Source organism: Fistularia commersonii, chromosome 2 (genome assembly GCF_037954325.1).
Source record: "Fistularia commersonii isolate RoL2024-O1a breed Wild chromosome 2, RoL_Fcom_v1.0, whole genome shotgun sequence".
Classification (NCBI taxonomy): Eukaryota; Metazoa; Chordata; class Actinopteri; order Syngnathiformes; family Fistulariidae; genus Fistularia; species Fistularia commersonii.
This window is the reverse complement of record NC_141285.1, coordinates 14,438,467-14,461,325: the sequence shown is the minus strand read 5'-3', so window position 1 is coordinate 14,461,325 and position 22,859 is coordinate 14,438,467. Positions and strand designations below refer to the sequence as shown.

Here is a 22,859-nt window from a genome sequence, read left to right as displayed (position 1 = left end):
TCATATTTTCATTTTTCTCTGCCAGAGTGAGGGATTCCTTTATTGCCAACATGCTTAGTAAAGAACAAGAAGCAGTGAGCTGCAGACTCTGGCTGTATGAGGATATCAAGGAGGCCCGTTTTATGAGTTTCCTTTTAGAGGTCAGTCATTATCAATGCCAATAACCTCTCGAATTAAGATACAGTTTATATCTATATATTTTTTGCTACGTAGGAATGGTCTAGAAAACCATCTAAAACATAACTTTAAAAGTAAAAATTTTCAAAATGGTATCATGCAGAATCATTTAAAATGCCTGTCACTAAAGAATCACTGTCTATCTCTGCCTACTGTTACAATTAGGACAATGCTATTGAGATCTTCATGAAAAATGGACACTCAGCCTTTTTGGTATTCTTGAATAAAGACCATGTCTCTGCATACAAAAGGTAGTGTATTTATAAGGACAAGATGTTTAAATGTTTTGGGGGTTTTATTGTTTTTACCCTTTCCTAAAATCTTCTCTCTCCTCTGGCAGGCTGTGTATGGTAGTTCCATCATTAAAAACAAAAGGCGTTGCTGACATTATCGCTAATGCAAGGTACGGTAATTGTCTTCAAACAGCAAAATCTCAAGAGAGAAAATGCATTTATTTTCTTATTTCAAACACATAAATGTGAAGAATATTTTTATTAAGAATGAAGGTTACCAAATTAGGGAACTAGCAGCTTTCCGATGAGACTGGCTCCTGTTCTTCCTTTCTTACTCTCCAAACATCCTGAATGACTGCAGCCACTGAGTTTGGTTTGAACAGTCCTGGGTATGTCTTTACAGCTTTCTGCTCACACTTTTCTTCCCCATCTTCTCCTTTTATATGTTTTCCTGTCTGATCTTTACATCTTTGAAGGCACGGCATACATAGGCTACTCTCATGGACCAGGTACATATCCTCTGCCGGTGTGGATTCGATCCGACTTTCCCCTTGATCATATGGCAATGGATTCCGTTTTTTGTTCACTTTTGTAAGATTAGGAAGGTTTTTTAGAAAATCTGGAAGGGTGACGAAGAGGTTATCAAACAGACCCAGCTCTTGCAGTCTGTCAAGAGCCACCATCGAGGAAGGTAGATTATCCAACTGGTTCATTCCGAGATTGAGACTGATCAGGCTGGTCAGGAAGCCCAATGAAGAGGGTATGCCTGCAGAAGTTAGGCGGTTGTTTGAAACATTGAGGTGAGTCAGTCCCACCAGGCACCCAATAGATTCGGGTAAACATTCCAGCTTGTTGCTGTGCAAGTCCAGCCATCGTAGTGACAAAAAGGTCCCAATACAATCTGGAAGTTTCTGCAACAAGTTGCGGCTGAGGTCCAATTCATCAATGTCGGTCAATTTGACGAGACACTTTGGGAAGACAGTTAAACCCATATTGCTAAGTGTGAGTCTGCATCGTCCATCTGGTGTCATCCTTATTGCCTTTTTGGCGTCCGTGAGAGTCACCTTTGTCCCTTTACCCTCCTTATGTTTTGGCATGGTGCTGCAAACACAGAAAATTATTGCAGGAGTAAAAAATAGTTTTATATTTCACCTGAAGAGGCTGTATTACAGTAATTTATCTAATCTACACAACTACACATTACTAATACTATGTTGTGTCTATGTTTATGTGTAAGTATGTGTGTGCAAAGCAGATGTGATTTATTCAGACACAAAGGCTTATGTATGGCTTGAGGCAATAGCGTAAAGCATGCTCTCTGAGGATTGAGCAATTGAGTGGTGCGTGTGTGTCTGTGTGTGCACATGTGTTGCTTTGTTATTTTTGAAGTAGTGCGTGTTCACCCAGTTTAGCCCATGGGGGTATTTAAGAGCATGACACTCTAATTAAGGATAATGCTGGGGAACAATAGGAAGGAGGCGACAATGGGTAACGCAGCAAAAACAAATGAGTGTTGATGCTCCCTTACCATTGAACTGTTTAAGGATGTATGTTGTACGTGTGTGTAAACGTGCGACTGTGTGTGTGTGTTTGTGCGTGGGGGGGGTCACATACATGGTTATACTGTACTGTGCTGCCGCGCACAGGCACAATAAGCCTAATCAGGACTTTCATAAATGAAAGTTCCGGGGTGTTGTGGATGTGATCGGGTTATGCCATTCTCTACCGCCGTCTAAGAGAGCAGGCTCTGGTTGTCTATTTGTGTCCATGTTAACACCCCAAGGCCCTCTCTCGCCTCATTCATCATCCTCAGGATGAGAGGGGTTATCCTCTGGTGCTTGTTCCCATTATAACCTCCTATAGAAACTATTGCATGAAATTATTGCCTGCAATTAGATAACATACTGGGCCAAACGCAATGATTGATTTAGTGTAGTTTTACAAAATAATTTGGTCAGGTGTTATTGGACAATTGGAGGGCTTAGAAACTGCATAGTTCTTCAATCCCTTGTTATAATCATTTGTAGTACCTATCCCAATTTCATTTTCTATGATATATTCTTAGTAGTCTTTTATTTTAAACAGGAATGAAGGTATATACTCACCATATTTATTGTTGTTGTTGTTCGTTGCAATTAACAAGGTGATTTTCTTCAGCCTTCGACCCACATCAAGACAATTAATCCATGTGAACTGGACATTTTAGCTGGAGGCCTCACCAGTCTAACTGAAACAATACTGTTGTGTTTTCACAGTGACAAAAGCACAAAGCGGTAAAAGTAGAATTTTAATTAAGATAGGCAAAAGAAAATAGTCTTAAATAAAGCCTGATACCTGTATGCCACAAAACGCAAGTTGACATTGAGAGAAAAATATAGTTTTTTTTTGGCTTATGTATCCCAGCCTTTCCTTGACGGTCTGCTCCAAATGGGAAATGTCAAGGTTCCTTTTGTTTAACAATGTTACTAAGCAACTGGAGTGCTTGGCATCAGGACTTTATTGCCATGTTACTGGCCCACAGAGGAAAAAACAGATTTCAGGAACAGATGAATGCTCACCTAATTTAGATTAAACAAATTTAGATAGGTGTTTCATGGGTAAAATATTTAATTAAATGTTCAGTAAAATTGTAATTTGGAATAAACGTGTTGTTTCATCTTACTCTTGCACATTTGTTGGAATCTTAGCATGTTAATTGAGCAGGTTTTGTGCTTGGCAGTTCGGTGTAAAGAGCCCTTTAAAAGGTCCCATTAATGTGAAGATGTTAAAACTCACAGCTACTTGGAACACACTGATCTACAACATACTGACCTGACAGTTTACAGCAGTAATTTAGTCTTGATATAAATTGCTGCTGTAAAGTGGGATTTAGCGGGTAGTGCTATGGATTATTCTCAAAAGGTAAACCAGCAAGTTTGGAAGAGTCTTGATCACCCTGAAATGTCTTGTAATTGACTCAGCCATTATAAAAGAACACTTGGTAACTGCTGTGCACACTAAAGCAAAACAAACCAAATTTACAGTTTGCATTAATGTATCGTAACAAAAAGAAAACAAATAAACAAGTTAGCAACAACAAAAAAAATACCTGGCTACTGATTCGATTGTTCACAAAATCCCTGAAGGCGTACTTTCTCTCAACCTGTAGCTGATGTGGTCTGCCTAATCATCTTCATGCTATGTATTATATCTCACTACAAATAGCCAATCTTCTTCATTTTGGGCTTCCAGTTGATGTCAGCCCAGCACCCCCTTTGTAACATTCCCATCAGTGCTTCCTTTCACAACATTTCCTATGTTACATCACAGCATCTCCTTCCATAGTACTACAGTCATATACACAACAGACAGCATTCTTCCCCAGTATGAGGTCATCTCTCTCTCTCTCACACACACACACACACACACACACACACACACACACACTCACAAGCACATGCGGCACAGACATACAGACGCACAAAATTTATGGTCAGATAGCCAGTCATTTCAGTCCAATAACTGCTCCTACAGCTGTGTACACACAGCTTGTGTTTCCCAAATTACTCACTCACTTTCATTTGTCCAGGTCAAAACTTTGCTCTGTTGCCTAACAACCAGTGTTGAAATATTTCGCAGCGAGTGAAGAAACCTTCGAGTCAATAGACATTGCTAAGTCAATATCATCCAATGCTAATTTAATGATTTTTTTTTCTTGTGCGTCAGGAGGAGTCCTGTGGTTGAAAAGACAGCGATTGTTCGCTGGCAGGTAATTCAATCATACTCAAAAACTTTTCATCAGTCTTGTTTTATCATTTGTTTGTTGCCGTGGAACTTGAAATGAACAAGTTTACCAATCGGCAATATGAATGATAGTAATGGTAGTTCTCTCTCAGTTTTATTCATTTATATATATCTGTTTGATGTAAGATGTTCATCTCCTGCGTCTTTTTACTCTAGAGAAGGGAGATAAGTAACTTTGAGTACCTGATGCATCTAAATACTCTCGCTGGGAGGACATACAATGACCTAATGCAGTATCCTGTGTTCCCATGGGTATTGGCTGACTATCAGTCAGAGGTAGAGATTTATCACACCAAATTATCTATCAATATAAACTCATATCGATTGGAAATGCAACTTATTGTCTAAATAAATATTGTTTTTCTCCCTCATTTATCTGTCCCGTATAGACACTTGACTTGTCAAATCCCTCAACTTTCCGGGATCTGTCTAAGCCAATGGGAGCCCAGACAGAGAAAAGGAAACAGATGTTCATCCAGAGATATGAAGAAGCTGACAACAACGGGGATGAAGGTACTGTTTCTTATTTTTCATTGCTCTTAATCATTGTTTTTACACCCCTGAGGTAACCGACTGTATGTTACTGTTTAGGAGTACTGTCAACTCAATGCCACTACTGCACTCACTACTCCTCCGCCATCATTGTTGCCTCTTTTCTTGTGAGGATGGAGCCATTTTCCCACACGTTTAAGGCACTGCAGGTGAGGAAATGTTTTTTCTACGACAGACACAGTTTGTACCAAACAAAAGTTAGAAATGAAGAAAAGGTTGTTGCATTGGAAAATGAATCCATGTAAGCATTTATCTTCAGAGCCCACTTGTTTTCTGTTCATCCTTTATGGATTCCAGTAGTTATACCATATTGTAACATAGATGAGTACATTAAAGATATAAAAATTATTCTTGACAATTTCGACATTCATGTCTCATAATGTATAGTGCCACATAAAAAAACTTGAATGTGGCACAGTAAATATCCTGTTCCATAAGCCTCTGCTTTTAAAAGTTGCTGCTGCTAAATGCTGTTCATTGTTTTTTAAATTGTTTTTTAAAGGCAAACAAAATGAGATTTCAAGACATCTATTGATTTCTATAATTTTTGTGCTAAACCTTTGTAATAATGATATTCAAATAGGAGTTATTTCATGGACTCTGGTCTGCACTTCACACCCTTTTTTGGTTGGGAAATAGATTATTGTGAGATTTCAATATATATGCAAATAATGGCAGAAAGCATCTAAAATCGGCTATTGCAAATAGCCACAAATGTTAGAAATTTACAACATAGCACCCAATTGATTATAATGAAAAGACATGCATATTTGATAGCCAGAATAAAGCAATGAAGATGCTAGCCTGTTGAATTACTGTGCCTTTTTGTCTTCTGAAGCACATAACAGGAGTAGAGTAATATTCATAACTGGATTTACATCTCTAACCACGTTTTCTGTATATATGCTATATTCATTCATTGAGGTAATTGATTTACTCTAAATTACATTCTCCCTCATGAGATTTCCATTACAGATTACAGAATTTCACAGAGAGACAAAATGTTTCCTCTCTATAAAGCAATGCGAGAACCTTTTCAGCAGACAACATTATCTACATCCTGATACAAACTTTGGCCTTACGGTTTTTCGACCTTTCTCCCCTCAGGGGGGCTTTGACATCCCCGAGAGGATGTTTCACAGTGTGAAGAAGGAGTGGCAGTCTGCCTCCAGGGACAACATGTGTGATGTCAGAGAGCTGATTCCTGAGTTTTTCTACCTACCAGACTTCCTGCTCAATAGCAACCACATGCAGCTGGGTGAGGCATCAACCTTTTCTTTGTGCGAACTAACTAGTTTATGATTTCATCTCAGATCTAATATTGCAGTTTTGCATTTACATTTTTTTCCTACTTCATCGAAATAGCCAAACAAATTAACTGACGTAATTAAATGTTTTGCTGACAGTGGCAAGCTTAATCCACACTCCTGAAAAAGTTTGAAAAATATATGGCCACTGTGAAGTGCCCAAAATTGTACAGTCCAACAGATGAAATGTTTAAGATCAACCTTCTTTTAATTGTTATTCAACCAAGGTCTTCATTTAAAGCCAAACACTGTGCAGAAGATTTCTTGTATAGGAAATCCTGTTGCATGGTTGTATTATTTGGCACAAAGTACAAAGATTTTTGTTGTTCTGATATGAGTTTATTGCTAATTTCATAGTGCCTGGCACCCATATCTAAATTAAGATCCAAAACTATCCATTAACATATTAAGGTAGTAGAGAACAGATTTTGCTGTCAGTGCTTATTTCATGAATCTTATGTAACATTTCCTTTTTTTTTTATTGCTTTGTGTAAGAAAAAAAACAATACATGACTTGTGCAAGGCACACAGTGTATTTGAATGTGAATATATGAAGTAAATGTCCTCAGTTCCTCACATTTACCAAGCAAATGAAGAAAATACAATTTGTAGCCTTAATTTCAACCAAGGAATTTTGCATTTCATATTTCCATTGAATCTTGGTATGTAAATCCTGCTGTGATGAAACTGCGTGGCCCATATGCTTTCTCTGTAGGCTCGATGGAGGACGGTACCACTCTTGGAGATGTGGAGTTACCTCCATGGGCGAAAGATGACCCTCAGGAGTTCATTAGAATCCAGCGTGAGGTCAGTGACCTTAACCTCACCAAGGCAGCCGGACAGTCTGAGCTTTTACATGAAGAGTGATCCCATAAGACCTAATAAGGTTTTTAATACCCAGTGGTCGATGTATGGTTATGGTGGCTAATGCTTGTTGCAACCAAGAAATCTCATTCTTTGTTTCTCAGACGAGCATTATGTCTCTTTGGGTTTGGTTCAATCAGATTTTTTCGGTGCAGACACTCTTGGACATACGTGGCCATTTGTTTATCAATAGAAATCATGTGTCTGAAGTTTCCATCCAGTAAAGGCAGAGGGCATTTTTTCCTTAACAATGTCAGGATTTATGCTATGCCGAAAGACTGTTAATATGTTTAAACCGATTATCCCCATACAGCCACCCTACTTTTGGGCCATTTCTTTCTACTAGTCTGATCTCTTCATTTTTGACCCTCTTCCTTTTCCATTGCTGGTGCATACTGATGGTTTTCCTACTCTAATATACTGAACCATTCACCATTCCCATAAAAGTAGTAACTTTACAAGTTTTTTTTTTTTCATTCTCTTTACAAATTAAACCAGAACATGTCCTCATTAAGTTTTTTTTTTCCATTTTTCAGTTTTCCCGGATGGTTTTATTGAGATTGGGTGCAAGCATACAGCCAGTCATAATGCCCACTTTTCCTTATTAACTATTCAAGCCTATCTCTGGCTAATTGAACCCGTATTGTTCTTTAATTCTAACATGAACATAAACTCATAACATTGCTGAGCAGCAGCCGACTCCGAAATTGACTTTTGTGTGAAATCAGGCACAACTAGAATAACTTGATTGGCTCTGCTTTCCCATAGATTTTTTTTGCGTTTCTAAACTCTCTTATTAACAGCTTGACTGATGGTTATGGGCTCTCTGTAATATTGCTGTACTTAAAGTATACACATTATTGGTGTAGTAATTTTGTAATATTACTGGTCACAATGGTCTTAGCCTGTGCATCAATCTCCTCAGGCTTTGGAATGTGACTTTGTGAGCTCCCACCTCCACTTGTGGATTGACCTCATTTTCGGCTATCGCCAGCAAGGCCCTGCAGCGGTAGAAAGTTTAAACACTTACCATCCTTACTTTAACGGAAGTCGAGGTCGGCACGATGCTAAAGATCCGCTCATCAGGAGCACCATTCTAGGATATGTCAACAACTTTGGCCAGATGCCCAAACAGGTAAGCCTGAGCAGGTACAAGAATGAGGCCGGTTATTTAAAAAATAATTACCATCCAATATTTTTGCCTTTCTAATATTATGTGTGTTTCAAACAGCTGTTCACTAAACCCCATCCACCTCGAAGTGGCTCAAAAAAAGAAGGCTCATCATCTCATCTATCTCCGTTTTTCTTCAACCTTGAGAAACTCAAAACCAGCGCGGAGCCACTCAAAGGTACAGCTAGACAATAAAAGAAGGTTGTTGGTGGGAAAAACAATGCTTATGTGCTTTTGTGGCAAAGAGAGAGGATGTATTCCTGTGGATTAATAAAAAGTTGAAGTCTTAGCTGTAAAACTAGCAGTCTATCCAAAGCATTATTAAATGTTTAATGAATGAAAAAGAGACTTTTCTTTTATGTAGGACTATGTAATTACAAAACAGTATAACTCAACTAAGTTGCAAAATACATATTTGTTCAACTTTTAGCTCTCGTTGTTTTTTGTTTGTTTTTCATAATGAAGATGTAAATCCGGTGAGTTAGTGACTTTTTAAATTAACTTTTAAATTATTTTAAATTCACTAGTATTATGAGAGCACAGCCAGTTATTTTCAAGAATTCCCAGAGGCCTGCATTTGATTTTCTTTTGCGCTCATTAGGCGAACACAGCCTTCTAAATTCTAGTCTAAAAAGCCACCCCTCGCTGCAAAACCATGATGAAGGTCCCAAAAAAGAGCTTATGGTGATGACTAACATTTTGAATGCCGCTGGTTTCTTTTAAGACCACTGCCTAAAGAACGTTTCCTCCAGAAATTTACAATAGTCCTGTATTTGGAATTGATATTCAGTTCATCATCGCTATCTACCGCCTCCTTCACAATGAAAGCATTGCAGTACCGCTCTTTCACCTTGGTGGTGGTGCTCTGAATCCATCTGTAATTCAACCATGGTTCTGTTCATCAAGTCCAAGAGTCCATCTTCTTTTTAATGTCCTTAAAATGTCCTCGGGTGTTTAATGGCCCAATCATAAAGCATCAGTGGGTGAATCTCATTCACTGATGGCTGCGTTAAATCTTGGTTCCCCTTGCCATGTCTTCATACTGGTAGGATGCAGTTCTAGGAAACAATGGCACTGGAGGATAATTTGTTCTTGCTAACTACATATGTAATTCTTCTCAAATCTTTTACCATTTTTTAATGATTAGTCACAATTATCAGAATTTCAGAGATGTTTTTTACATTTTTGTACAAGGTCTGACTGCTTGGTTTCTCATGCTCCTAGAATTTGAACAAATCTAAATAATTACGTGGTGCTCATCAAAATAGTCACTTAAAATGAAGATATAAAATGAAAGTGAATTATAATAAGTTTTATGATCAACATATGAACGTAAATTAGGATTGCTCATGCTCTTTTTTTATTACACACTATTTGATGTCAATTATATCTCCAACATATGCCCAAGTCTTGAGGGAATTGTTGAAACAGCACAAGGACGCTCATAGATTAATTTACACCATGAAAGTGTAGAAGGAGCTATCTGTTTGTGCTACAATATGGAGATGACTCTTTCGCTGAGCTCTACTTAATAATCTGAATATCCCTACAGGCCCACTGAGGGAGAGGAGATGAATCTGCAAATGCTCAGGGAGAGATTCCTGCATATTACATTTCATATTAAATCTTAGAGTGTCTGATCTGATCAATAAGCAGATAGAGATGAATAGGAGGCGGAATGCTTAGCTTAACACAGGAGCAACTTCTTCCTGCGGATTTTTGAAAAGGGTGGCGACAGGATATAATGATTTCTGTCTGATCCTGGATGAATAGGTCATTTACAGGAACAATTACAGTGACTCCCTCACCGCTTCTATCCCATACACATACACCCAAGTATTACTTGCGCTGTCCAGAATGCAGGTGTTACCCCAGACAGAGCCTCAGCTCAGTGCAACCTGGGAATAACTGTTTTAATTGCCTAGTTTTCTTCCAGTTCATTTGATGAGATTTTTTTTTTCTTTTGCAGAAGTTTACTGAGCTACCAAACTCTTGAATGTGATGCCGGGGCAAGTTTTTAAGTGACACTAAAGACAGAATGGGGTCAATTTAGATAGCTCTTAGCTGGATGTAATATGTGATTTAAACAACAAAGGAAATGCTTTTCTTCCTGACCCCCCCCGCCACTGCAGAGCTGCCAAGAGGTCCAGTAGGCCAAATAATGTGCCTGGAAAAAGATGTGGTGGTGCTTGAGAGAAACCGTCTTGTCTTGTCTCCTCAAATGAGCTGCTACTTCAGCTGGGGGTTTCCTGACAACACCTGTGCCTTTGGAAACTATGCCACAGAGAAGGTATGTTGGTACAACCATTTTGAGATAATGTTTTCACTTTATTTTATCTTCTATGTTACATCTTGTCTGCATACCATATTTAAAAGAACCACAGTTTAGTGAAAAAACACCCCACTTAATAGTAAAATGTGAATAAAATGAAACCAAGGAAATACTAAATATGAAACCTTATAAAAGATGGATAAATGTCAGGCTGCTGTTATATTATTCAAGTTTAAATACTGATTTTACTAAACAGTTGGCTTTTCAGGAAAAGGGCTTGATCACCTCTGTACTCTTCCGGGACACCAGAATATCTGGGGGCATCATATTGGTTGATTTCAGTTCTCTATGTCTTATATAGTGTTGTGAGTGTTCTGCTAAACAAGAAAACAAAAAGCCCCTGCTGTGTTTTTCTGTCCGTCTTTAGACTTTTGCAGTGTGTGAGAGTTTATGCGACTGGGGGGTGACACTGTGTGCCGCAAGTCCGAACCCTACGACCATCATCACTGCAGGGACTAGCAGCGTGGTCTGTGTGTGGAATATAGCAGTCAGCAAGGATAAACTCCTCTACCTGAAACTTAAACAGGTGAGTTTAGCTATAGCCAAGATTTTGCTGAATACGGACAACTCTTATTCACATCGACACTGATTTACATTGACTCAAAAATTAATTTTCTTCCATAGCCGTTATATGGTCACACAGATTCTGTGACAAGCCTGAGTGTGTCTGAGGTCCACAACTTGATAGTGAGTGGCTCCCGTGATCTCACCTGTATTTTGTGGGATCTGGAGGAACTAAGCTACATCACCCAGTTAGTAGGACACACAACTAGCATCACAGCGCTGGATATAAATGATCTCACAGTAAGTCCTGCCATTTTATAATGTTTTGCTCTGCAAATTGAAGCTTGTCTTTGGAGGTTCTCAGTCATCTAGGTCATGGTGAATTCATGCCGAAATCTTCTTGTCCTAGCAACTGGATTTGAATTTGGTTCACCACCAGAACCAGCCCCCAGTACCTTCCACATGAGCCTCAGTTCATATGATACAACAGATTTCACTCCTGAATGTGCTTTACCTTTTCACATTCCAATCCAGGTAATCCCACAAAAATTGCTCCTTTGTCCCCAACAAACGACGCCCCAATTAGCATAACCACTTCGACCAGTTGCCACGACAAGAACCTTTCGACTTTGAAGCAGTTGAAAAAAAGACCATTTCTTTTTCATTGCCATTGGCACATTCACCTATGCGCATGAGGAAGGGAAGATTCTCTGTGTTGACAGCATGAATGTCCTCAATGTGTGTTATATTGCTATGCCATAGGGTGAGATTGCGTCATGCGCGGGACCTCAACTCTACCTGTGGACGATGAATGGTCAGCTGTTGATGTGCACCGATGTATCCTGTGGGCCTCAGGTTGACATCCTGAGTGTCAGCTTCACACATTGGCAGGAGTGGGATGAGAGGAATGTTATTGTCACCGGCTGTGCAGACGGCATCATACGAGTAAGTGCAGTAAAAGAAAACTGATGCGCACACGAGAAAATGTCTTTCCACTTTTGCATCTTCTTCTATGACTGATATGTCACTTAGCGAGGGTTTAAGTTCCACCGTAAAGAAAACAAATGTGGCACTATTACATTGGCATAAGCTATGCAAGTAGCAGCTGAGGTGCCCATCGAAGTGGTAATAACAGAGTAGGGGTTGTGTATGATGAATGTGATTGCTGTTGCTTGGAATTAATATAAACATGATGCCTCTCTGCAATCAAACTGCTAACTCTTAAATTGGGATCCTCTTGGGAATGGTTGCTCATGCTTCATGCCCACAAACAAATGGTATTATTACTTTATTATTTCCATGACTTATGGGGTGTGTGTCCTCACCATTGTGTGTTTGTTATTATGTTAAATTATGTCTGATTTTGCCACTCGTTATGTGTCTCTCACACAGATATGGAGGAAAGAGTACACCAGAACACAATTACCTGGCCCTCTAGAAGAGCCCGTGTCCCCAGGGCAAGACCAAACCGTGCAGACAGAAAGACACGGTAACACTGATGGCAGTGAGATTGGATGCAGATGCATTGTGTTTATAAAGGCAAAGATGATGGGAGTGGATGACAGCACCGCAGCCCTGAAGAGAAAACTGCACACACATAAACACATAAAAAAATATTCTGTTTTGTCTTTCAGAAAAAGGAACCTGCCTCTCTGTCTAATAAGATAAAGCCTTTAATGTGAGATAATTATTTTTAACTGCTCATCTCAGAGCCAGACAGTGTGCTTTGCGGATGAGAGGTAGTAATGCTTACCCCATCCCTCACTAGCATTAAGGCTAGCAGGAATTATGCTGTTATAAAGTTATTAAACATTGAGGCAGTAAACACTGATGAGTAAATCTGCTGACATGTGTGCGTGTATAATTTAAAAAGCAATAATACCCAGATCCAATTTGGCATACATTGGTTACAGCCTCATGTCACCTCATAGGAGTATTATGCTGGGCAAATTACATTGAGACAAGTCTTTACGTAACACTATTCAAGGGAGGGATTGTATAGCCCTTAAGAGCCACAACATTACAACAAACAATATTAGACACACACGCATGCATAGGGCATTAGGTCATGTTTTAACCGAGGGTGTAACCCTCCACAGTGTTTCACTATGAAAGAGATACTGAAATACTGTCCTTTTATATTTACAGTGAGCAACTCGGGTCAGCCCAAGGTGTGTAAGCGACGTCTGGTTTTGTGTCGAGAACTGAACAGAAGTCAGGTTGCGCCACAGAGGCGCAACAAAAATAATCCGGCCATCACAGCACTGGCTATGTCCAGGTACGGTGACTGAAACGGCACAGACGCTAACTTTACATGCTTTTTTATTGGTTGTTTATAAGCAGATTTTAATAGCTTCATTGATATTCTTACTTCCCTGTAGGAGCCATGCTACTCTCCTAGCAGGCGATAGCTGGGGCAGAGTTTTCACATGGACCTGTGAGTGAAAACCTGGAGATTATGAAGACATTGGTTCTTCATTTTCAAACAATCTGCAATCAAGACCCAGATTGCAAACCTGCAGCTCCAGAAGAGTGCCAAGACTGAGGTCCTTGTATTTCCTATTCTTCTCGTGTGCATTTTAAGTACATATTGTGACATTGTTGTGGGATTTCTCAAGTTGAAGTGTAGAAGAGAAGTGATTATTTTGCCTCCTATTTAAATTGTGAGTACTGTTTTATCCTTGTAAATACCAGGTTTCAACAAATAAAACCCTGTAGCTATTGATGCTTATTTTTTTTAGGTTTCAATGGAGATAGTTTCCATCTTGACTTGAATCAGGGCAGGTTTGGAATTTTTACTCACTGATTTAAGGCAACAAACAAAACAAAACTAGCAATGCTGAAAAGGGCAGTGTTAGACACAAGTGAAATGGAAGTGTAAAGTCAATAGCATTTTAATTTATGTTTTACCAGAATAAAATTAAACTTGAATAGTTTAATTCCGATGCTGGACCCGGTCTGTTTTATCATGGATTTCGATGCATTCACAAGCATTTTATGCTGCAGGAGATGTAGAATATTTTTTGTGGTATGAGCAATGAAGGAGGTGTACTGTTTACTATGCTGAGTTTGTTTTTCGCTAATTATCATAGCAAGGCATTTATGATTACATCTCACTTAATGACACTGTCATGTCAGGTGTGTGTTGTGGAGGATGTAAATGTGATTGGGCCACTTTTGCCCATTTTCTATGTACATGTTTGTTTCAGGTTGACAGAGTCACATTAGACCATTGAATTTGATAACCGGCCAAAATTCTTGGGCTGTGGCAAATAAACTCACAGGGGAATCTGATCCACTTTGCCACAGACAATATGAAGCTCAAACCCTTCCTGATGTGATTTTGCAGTAGGAAAATGCAGCACGGATACTGATCTTTATATTAAAAAGTGCCATTTTAATAAGGATAAATTGTTATGATTACGGAGACGGGCTGTCTCTCTGTGTCTGGATGTCTCGCTTCTTCACCACCGCACATACACTCCTCTCTATCATGAAGGAAGGGGTCGCTGTCTTTAACCTTTTTGTGTGTGGCTAATTGTGCTAAGTAGAGTAGCTTAATAGAGTGGAAAATAGTCCTCATAATTTTCCCAGAGAGCGAGCAATGACCTTCTCTAAAGACAACGGCTATCTCCATTCTTTCTACACCACTGGTTTTATGATATGAAATGTCAAACTGTTGGGTTCTTCAGAATAATTAAATCAAATAAATTATTGCACCTAGGCAGAACCATCTTGTAGCCTAACCCAATTATAATGCACTGTAAAGCTAATTATTAACCATGATTACAATTAGTCTAATTTGAATAAATGTAGTCATTAGGGGGTTCATCCTCGTCGGTGAGTCTGAACTATGGGGGATGAGGATCTCTCTCCATCTCTCCCACTCAGTGCGAAGGGTGCGGATGTGCATCATTCTCTTTCTCCACGCACCTCGGCCTTCCCATTTTTCACACTGCGACCTTCATGAAATGGCCAACACCCTTCACCTCTCCCCACGAGAGCATAATGTGTGTTGCCTCCAGAATTTGTTGTTTGCCGTTTATGTTTGCTATCTTGGCCGAATCACTTCGATAGAAATCATGATCGTCCTTTTCCTTTTTCCAGTCTCCTTTTATCATTTCATGGTAGAAAATCTACGTGTTTGTTCACAGATATTCTTATATTTCTCTGCATTGGTCTCCTTGAACCAGAATCTGGTCAGCTTGACTTTGAACATGAAACTCAGAGTTGATGTACAGAGCTTGGTTTTGATAGGATCATTAGAAATAAGCTTATATTAAGAAGATTAGGAATTAAGTATTTATTGTTTTGGATAATTGTCTAAAATAGTTTTTGAGAACAATTTTTTTTTTTTTTTAACATCATGTGATTCATGATAAAATCATGATGATTTGCTAAAAGATAAATATCCTTTTGCATAACCACTCAGTAGCACTTTAGCACATAGCGCTGCTCATCAGAACACTGGGTCTCAGACTGTCATCCCGTTGCTGATGTGTGCAGGTCTGCAACCACTTAATATATGTATAGACCAAGATTTGTTTCCTCCGGTTTGCAGCTTTGTTTCCAAGCGAAGCTGAGAACAGCTGCTGCTTTTATTTACCAAACACATGCGAATGGTTTGAATCTTCTCCGGTGGCTCTCATTTCCCAAAATGTTGAACTAAGAGGACACAGAAGTTATTTGTCACGTGTCACACTGTTATATATCAGAGGATGAGCCAGGAGAAATCTTATTTGTGTTTTCTACATGTGAGTGCTTTTGACAACGATTGTGTTGTCAATCAAGCTCATTGCTCCAGGGGGAAACACCTGAACACAAACAATATTCATAGGAAGCAAACATCATACACTTTGAATGTCAGATCTTGGCATGATTTATTTTTTTTTATTAGTGTTATATTTATATAAATGTTTTAATTTTTTCATTTAATGCTGGGAGTTACAGTGCCTAATGACATGGCAGGGGGGAAAGAAATGGCCTGGACAACAGTTTCCCTCCACACAGTCTCCTGAGTTTACACAGAGTAGTTAACGGTGAGAACATTCTTACCAACATCTGGCTCAAAGGCCAGTAATGCAGACAAACAAAACAATAGAATAATAAGATTAAAAAAAAAGAAAAAGAAAAAAATACTGCTGTGCTGGAATGGAAACATTTCTCGGAGACACAAACAAACAACTGTAGCATAGTTAACTACCATGCATCAAATGCTAAATGCTTTAATGATAGTTCATAAATATAGTTCTTCCAATGTCACTCACTTAAAAACTGGATCTTTAACATAATCCTCACCGGGAGGTGTGTCCAGAGCTGCTGTGGTTACAGCTGTTTCTCCTGAAAAAGGATCTGAGCGTACACGGTGTCCGGACTGGAGGGCGCGGGGTCGGGGCCGGAGGGGGCCGGGGGCTCTAGAGTCGGTCGAACCAGCTCCAGCTCTGCGTACGTGAGACTATCCTCCTGCGATACTTGAGTCTTGAAAGAGAGGGATGTGATTAGTTCGAGTGGGAATTCAGCCCACAGATGAGTCAAAACAGAAAACCAGTTCCATACACATCTTAAAAGAAGAACAAAGAACAAATAGCGCTCATTTCAAAAACATGTTTGTTCCTTCTTCCACCTCCTCCCTCTTATCCATTTTATGCAGGAGTTGAACTGTAGACTTTCTGAGAACAGTCGATGTATTCCCCGATAGATTTATCAATTAACTCTCAACCCCCCAATCAAAGTACATTAGTATTATGCTTAAGTTTGTGTGATACAGATACTTATATCTCAGCAGAACTTCACCACAAAACCACAGCAACAGTCAAAGTAGGAATTCTGATGATCTTTATTTTGAGTACTTTAATGTGTATATACATACTTGACACTTTTATTGCCGAAATAAAAACCGATGAGGCACTTTAAATAATTGTGTTTGAGAAGCAATAAAGATGAATAGAATTATCACGCTCGTAAATGAACGAAGGAAAAGCAATAAACGGCTGTTTAAAAAGAAAAAAATCATGCAATCTGGAGACAAATTCCCTTTAGTTTATACCTAAATAACCAGCGTGTACACTTAAAAAAGCTGGAGTGCTTGACTTACAGTGGCAGTTCTCCTCAGATGAGCTTTTGACCTTCTGGGCTTTTGAGGTCTCTTTGCAGCAACAGGCACTAAAAACCAGAAACGGATAAATGACTCAAAGCGGCCAAGAGGAAAAATTTGCAAATATAGTATATGTTCCGGGGACGAGGCCAAAATTGCTTACTACACAATAAACCTTGTAAAGGTGCCGTTTAGAACCTCAGGGGTGTCACTACGTTCCAGCGTTTGGCTGAAGTTTTACCTTCAGCCAGAAGGATTTTACCCAAATTTAGTGCAAATTTAGGCCTCGGTAGTGTTTTCCGTTCCTTCCTAGGTGCCCCCCTGCTGTGCCGTTTTATCATGGAAATTGAATCATGGTTTTATCATTTTCTGCATTTGTCCTGGTTGGATACCTTTGTTTACTGTTATTTTCTTGAGCCAATAATTCTCTTTCTTAGCATCACGGGGGGTCGGAGCCTCTCTGCTCCCAGGGGGGCTCTAATATGTCCAATGTGTTGGTAATGTACAACACAAGGGCAGATCTTGAAAGTAAACCAGGTTCCCAACGTGCTGCTGCAGTGTTTTCCGTGTGTTGAAGACTGGACGATGCAGATGTCGGTTTATTGCGCTACAACTCAAACTGGCTCGCAGGACATATCATGACTTGACCCTTTACCTTTGGCTGGTATGAGTGGAGGCAGCTCCTCCGGTATTTTAGGCGGTTTCGTTGTGAAATTTTTATCTGTTTTCGGGGAAGAATTGGATGAACTGCCGGAGCTAGTAACAGTCTCTCCTGAGCTGCACGGAGCAGAGAAGTTTAGAATGTACTGATCACATGATAATGAACTTTTAGAATCAATCTTATTGATGAAACATCTCATACCTGCTTTCTGGACACTTGACCAGCAGGTAACTTGCTATGGGACAAAAAAAATGCAAGGTGATTTATTGCAAAACCGCCAAAAAACTGTTCTGTGTGAATGTGGGTTAAGAAAAGGTTCAACCTTTCAATCTGTGCCTCCTGTAAAGGCACTGCCAGCTGAGGACCAGCGTGAATAGAAAGATGGACAGCAAACCGAGTGAGCAGATCAGCACCGTGCACATATTCACATCTACAAAAAAAGGGACAATCTTCAAATGGATGATTTTGCTACAAAAAGCTATCGATTGTAAGTAGTCAAAATTATACCAAATACAATACCTCCCAATAAACGCCATGGTCCCTCACTGCTGTCGTCCTGAAGAGTATGGTGCACTGGAGAAAAGGGATTTTAAAAAGTTAGCAAAAAAGACTTTGAAATGAAAAATACATAAAAAAAAGTGTTCAGGCTTGCTGTTGTGTGAGGGTTCTGACCCAGTACAGCAGACAGCCACAGTGTTTCCAGAAATACCAAACCGCTGTCATGTCGGGTGAGTTTTCTGAGTTGACATGAGCCAAGAATGCAACACACACACACACACACACACACACACACACAAAAACACACAGGCCTGAAGTCAAATGCATTGCGTTTGGAGGTTCCCCTATCACTCTGCAACTCTGCTTTTCTTCTGATAGTTGTATTTTCAGTCTTCGCAGTTTGACGTGTGCAAAAAAAAAAACCTCTTCTCCACCAGCAAAGTAAAGTTTTAAGACGTGTTATCAGGGTAAGTGAAAACCTGACGATACAAGAGTAACTGATTTATGTGGTTAACATTGTCAAAGTATTGAATAAGTGTTACATGCTTTATCTGTCCATACAAGCTGAGCATTGTCAAATAAAACAAGATTTTTTTCCAAGCCGAAAGTTGTTGACTACAGATACCTGTTTGACATTACAAGCGGTGAAGATACAATGCAGAATTGTAAACAGGAATCCTCTGTTCTGAAGCTGAATTGATGTTACAGATGTGTGGTTCTGGTCACCAGACTTTCTTTTTCGACCTCACCCTTCAAGGGTCACCACAGTGACCATCAAACCCTATCCTTCTGCATCCTCTTCTCTCACACCAATTAACTTTATGTCACTATTTCACGTCTTCACCTTTCACATCGGTAAATCTCCTCTGTCTGGTCATTAGATCGGTTAAGAAACAAAAAAAAAGATCAACATGGTAATTAAGGTCTCATGGCCAGAAGATCCAATTTAGAAACTTGGGCAAACATCCTCTCTACTGTGAGCGAATGATTTGAGGAAGACACAGAGTTTTCTGCAAACTGAGGGGTTCCCTTGATTATAGTTAAATTTAGATTTTGCTTTGTTTGCCCTTATAATGTCAGCTCTCGTGTGTCTGGTTCTGTGGTCAATGCATGTCAGAGATGCCTGAGGTTGTGTGGCTTTGTTAGCGGGGCATTGCCCTGAATATAGGGCAGGGCGTAGTCCAATGGCTCCATCAAACTGTTTTTTAACTTTAAAACATTAAAATTTACAGTTTAATCAGGGTCACACGGGGGGAAATATGACAGCCGTTTGGCTCTTCTATCCCCTCTTATTCAGTATTAAATGTGATGTCCATGATATTCAAGTAAATGATTTCAGATTTGTTTGTTGTGGATTTCTGCTGGTCTCTTGGCAAAGCTATATGGCAACCAAATTCTTCATTAAATTTTCTCATGAGGCTTGCACAAAAAGAAAACCCAGAATGCTGATGTCATTTATTTTAGAGTTTAGCATAGCCAGCTCAGCAACACTCTACCTTTTTACTCCTCACGCTCATTCACAGAGTGATATTATTGAGTGTGGTTTGGCTGTGTGAGCTCATTGTTTTTATATGGAAATGCCAAAGGCCTGGGGTCACCCTCAAAAGCACACAGGCAAAACTCAGAATATATGGCCAGGCAGGAGAATCCACATTAAACTTGTCTGTTTGACCCTTAATCTCAACTCCAAAGTTGTTTATCCCTTTCCGTTGTAGTTTTTGTTGTTTATTTTGTCCACTTTATACTTATGCCTTAAAGTTTGTCATTGAAAATAGTGTCTGAGGGAAATTGCAGTGCTCCAACACCAGTACGTTTTTTTCTCCTTTGTGCATGTACAGTAGAAATGTGATCGGTGTAATGCAACATTTATATATACTTGCGACCCTGTATTACTTAGAAAGCAGGAAAACTAAGAGCAACCTCTCAGCCATGTATTTGTTTGTTTTTTTGATGAACAAGCGAAAGTTGCGGGTCTGAAACCTCAATCTGTCTTTCAACCCATTTGCTGTTTTTCTTATATGTAAAAGGCGAAGAGGTATAAAAGATATGCATTGGCGCAGTCACATATGCATTACGCTATGTATCCTGTATACCTGGCTGATGGACCTCTGAAGAGTAAGATGTATATTACAGTTCTTTCTTTTGGATCTTCTCATTTCACTTTTCACCGGATGAAAAACTGAATTCCCAAAACATAGAGATGAATTATAGCTCTACCCTCAAGTTTGAGCTTTTCTCTACTGAGGACCACCAACCTGATGCAGCATGGGATTGCACATCCAGCTGTTTGTGAGGGAGACGGTGCCTTCACATATTTAACAGACACAGGAAATGGAGAGGAGGGCGTCATCTGCGTATCGATTTACCTATTATCTGCGTGGTGCTGGTACCATTGGACGATGCTCTCCATGTGTTTCTGTGCTTGTGGATCTCTTGTACCCTACAAGTGTAGAAGCCCTGGTCCACCCTCGTCACATTCAGAATCCACAACAGGTAAACGTCTTGTTTGTCGAAAAGACGAAACTTTGGCTGGGGGAAACGACGTGTGTAGTTCCCGTATAGCTTGATTTTCTTTATACCAATTTTCACAATCACAAACTGCGAGGGCTCCGGGGCGGAGAGAGTGTTTGGCGCAGGTGTTAAAGTCGTAGTCGCCAGAGGAGAAAAGAACCAGTGAAGGATGAGAATGCTGCTGCTCCTCTTCCTCTGAGACACCAAGCAGGACAATGTCATGTTGTCTTTCTCAGTAACCATGACAACAGGCCCAGGAATCACTGTCACATTCAGGGCATGACAGACCTCTGTTGGCATAAGACACAAAATGTTTAATTTGTACGTACAAAGTGTTCAAGCAAGTATGTTATGCAAGTTGTTGTGTATCTTCATTTTTATACTCCTCCCTGCTTTTTAAATGATGAATCATCAAGGGTTTTTAATGTACCCCGAATGGAAAACATTGATTTTTCATTTCTCACCAACTACACATGATTTTAGACAAAGGTCGTTTAAACACATATCAGCAGTCTCTAACTCTGTCAAATGTAATGTCTATCATTGGTAAAGCAGTCCATCATAACTGGACACAGAAAAAAATATGTCCTAATGCGTGTGCTGCTGTTCTACTTCCCTGTAGGTACTGGCATTTTACTCCAGTGCGAGCAAGGTGAGGTCTGCCTAGCAGAGACATGAAGTCTGGACACAATATGTGTGATTACTGGCAAAAAGAATCTACAGGTGGGAGACATTCTTCATCAATAGGGTTCGCCCATAAACAGGCTAAGAGAAGAAGACAACAATATAACACGGAGCGTATGGGGTCCCGTGTTGAATGACTTGCTGTGGTGTTGTTTTTTTGTCATTTAGTTTAAATATCAACTTAAACTAAATAGCGAGAAAAAAAAATCAAGAAATGAAATATACATTCAAAGCAAACTTTACAACAGACTTTTTCAGCTGTAAGTGTGATTTCAAGTTTCACATTAAAAAAGTTCTAGTCTTTGAGTACATTACCTCTTTCAATGATATATTGTTAGTCATTTAACACTTCCAAAGGTGTTTTTCTTAGATATCAAAGTTGCATACTTTGGGTTAAAATCATCTGGTTTCATGTATGTTGCACAATAGATCATTTCCTTGAATATGCTGTTCCCTTGCTTTGTCATTGCTATTTTTGCAAACAAAGTAAACTTACCTGTAACCAGAAGCTTAGTCAGGACAAGGACCACTATAGAGAAGTACATTTTCCACAGTCAGCGAATCCATAAACCCAGAAAACTGTGCAGCACTTACACAAGCAGAGCCTGACAGCACGACCCACCAGAGCCCTTACCCACCATTAACTCTTCTTTCTGCTCTTTTCTGTGTAATATGAAACAGTAAATGCTCTGTTCCCACTTAGAAACACCCACTTGGTCCCCAGTGCTCTCTCTCTCTTACTCTCTCTCCCTCTCTTTCTCTCCCATTTTCGCTCTTTTCCCCTGTTCTTTTTTTCTTTGTCCAGCAAAACCTAGGAAATGTCATTTCCTGTGTTGCTGTGAGAGGTCTTGGAACAAGCCGAAAATCCCAAATTCGGTCGCTTTGTGGTTCACGTGTGGCTTTCTGACAATGTATATCATTTTGGGAAGCATATACAACAAAGTGCTAAATACACTTTATCATCATCTCAAACATACTAAGGTTGAGCAGTTCTGTTCATTTTGCATCTCCCTATAAAGCTAACTCTCGCTCCATGTGTGTGTTTGTGTGTTTCATCGCAGGACCTCTCCCTGTCTAGTTGCTGGATAGAGTGGCATGGGTTTGTCTCTGGTTGTGGTTGTCAAACTGGCCCAGCGGTACAAAGCCTGCTACTTTATTCGGCTGGTTGAACTGCTGATGCAGGGCTTTGGCCAGCCTTTCCTACTGTAAGCTACATGGAGGTACACACATTTAATGCTCCAAGTTATATATACTGCTCAAAAAACATAAAGGGAACACTTGAACAACACAATGTAACTCCAAGTCAATCACACTTCTGTGAAGTCATAGTGTCCACTCAGGAAGCAACACAGATTCATTTTGACTTGTTTTAAGGACATTACATCCAAGTTGGATCAGCCTGGAGTTTGTTTTTACACTTTAATTTTGAGTGTGATTCTTATCCAGACCTCCATGGGTTGATACAATTGATTTCCATTGATCATTTTT

The 22,859-nt window shown here is 39.6% G+C and overlaps 3 protein-coding genes across 4 annotated transcripts in view; 1 reads left to right on the top strand and 2 right to left on the bottom strand.

The window, feature by feature from the left end:
• Positions 1-14,350, top strand: part of wdfy4 (WDFY family member 4) — a 38,428-nt gene extending 24,078 nt beyond the window's left edge. For both annotated transcript variants that reach the window (XM_086169159.1, XM_086169150.1), the window contains exons 47-64: positions 26-140; positions 343-428; positions 518-580; positions 4,116-4,158; positions 4,350-4,469; positions 4,583-4,706; positions 4,785-4,894; positions 5,853-6,003; positions 6,768-6,859; positions 7,842-8,051; positions 8,148-8,265; positions 10,220-10,377; positions 10,787-10,945; positions 11,044-11,223; positions 11,686-11,868; positions 12,316-12,412; positions 13,072-13,201; positions 13,305-14,350. In XM_086169159.1, coding sequence (XP_086025285.1) covers positions 26-140; positions 343-428; positions 518-580; positions 4,116-4,158; positions 4,350-4,469; positions 4,583-4,706; positions 4,785-4,894; positions 5,853-6,003; positions 6,768-6,859; positions 7,842-8,051; positions 8,148-8,265; positions 10,220-10,377; positions 10,787-10,945; positions 11,044-11,223; positions 11,686-11,868; positions 12,316-12,412; positions 13,072-13,201; positions 13,305-13,368 — 2,203 coding nt within the window. In that variant the 3' untranslated portion in view covers positions 13,369-14,350. The remainder of the gene's footprint in view (positions 1-25; positions 141-342; positions 429-517; positions 581-4,115; positions 4,159-4,349; positions 4,470-4,582; positions 4,707-4,784; positions 4,895-5,852; positions 6,004-6,767; positions 6,860-7,841; positions 8,052-8,147; positions 8,266-10,219; positions 10,378-10,786; positions 10,946-11,043; positions 11,224-11,685; positions 11,869-12,315; positions 12,413-13,071; positions 13,202-13,304) is intronic.
• Positions 701-4,070, bottom strand: lrrc18a (leucine rich repeat containing 18a). The gene is made up of 3 exons (XM_086160406.1): positions 3,499-4,070; positions 2,516-2,648; positions 701-1,511 (listed from the first exon to the last, which is right to left on the bottom strand). Exon 3 carries the CDS (start codon positions 1,505-1,507, stop codon positions 701-703), a length of 807 nt encoding a protein of 268 aa, XP_086016532.1. The 5' UTR covers positions 1,508-1,511; positions 2,516-2,648; positions 3,499-4,070.
• Positions 14,351-15,785: 1,435 nt separating the features above from the next.
• vstm4a (V-set and transmembrane domain containing 4a) lies at positions 15,786-22,037 on the bottom strand. The gene is made up of 8 exons (XM_086169138.1): positions 21,868-22,037; positions 20,543-20,977; positions 18,198-18,251; positions 18,001-18,108; positions 17,880-17,913; positions 17,673-17,794; positions 17,018-17,085; positions 15,786-16,401 (listed from the first exon to the last, which is right to left on the bottom strand). The coding sequence occupies exons 1-8, from the start codon at positions 21,914-21,916 to the stop codon at positions 16,249-16,251; spliced, it is 1,023 nt and encodes a 340-aa protein (XP_086025264.1). The 5' UTR covers positions 21,917-22,037; the 3' UTR covers positions 15,786-16,248.
• Between the last annotated feature and the right edge of the window lie 822 nt (positions 22,038-22,859).

Excerpts from the sequence above, each read along its gene's own strand:
- vstm4a (XM_086169138.1), bottom strand. The coding sequence starts at position 21,916 with ATGTACTTCTCTATAGTGGTCCTTGTCCTGACTAAGCTTCTGGTTACA. Across the intron at positions 20,978-21,867 it reads GACTAAGCTTCTGGTTACAG|AGGTCTGTCATGCCCTGAAT; the intron begins GTAAGTTTACTT and ends TTATGCCAACAG. Across the intron at positions 17,914-18,000 it reads CAGGAGGCACAGATTGAAAG|CAAGTTACCTGCTGGTCAAG; the intron begins GTTGAACCTTTT and ends TTTGTCCCATAG.
- lrrc18a (XM_086160406.1), bottom strand. The coding sequence starts at position 1,507 with ATGCCAAAACATAAGGAGGGTAAAGGGACAAAGGTGACTCTCACGGAC.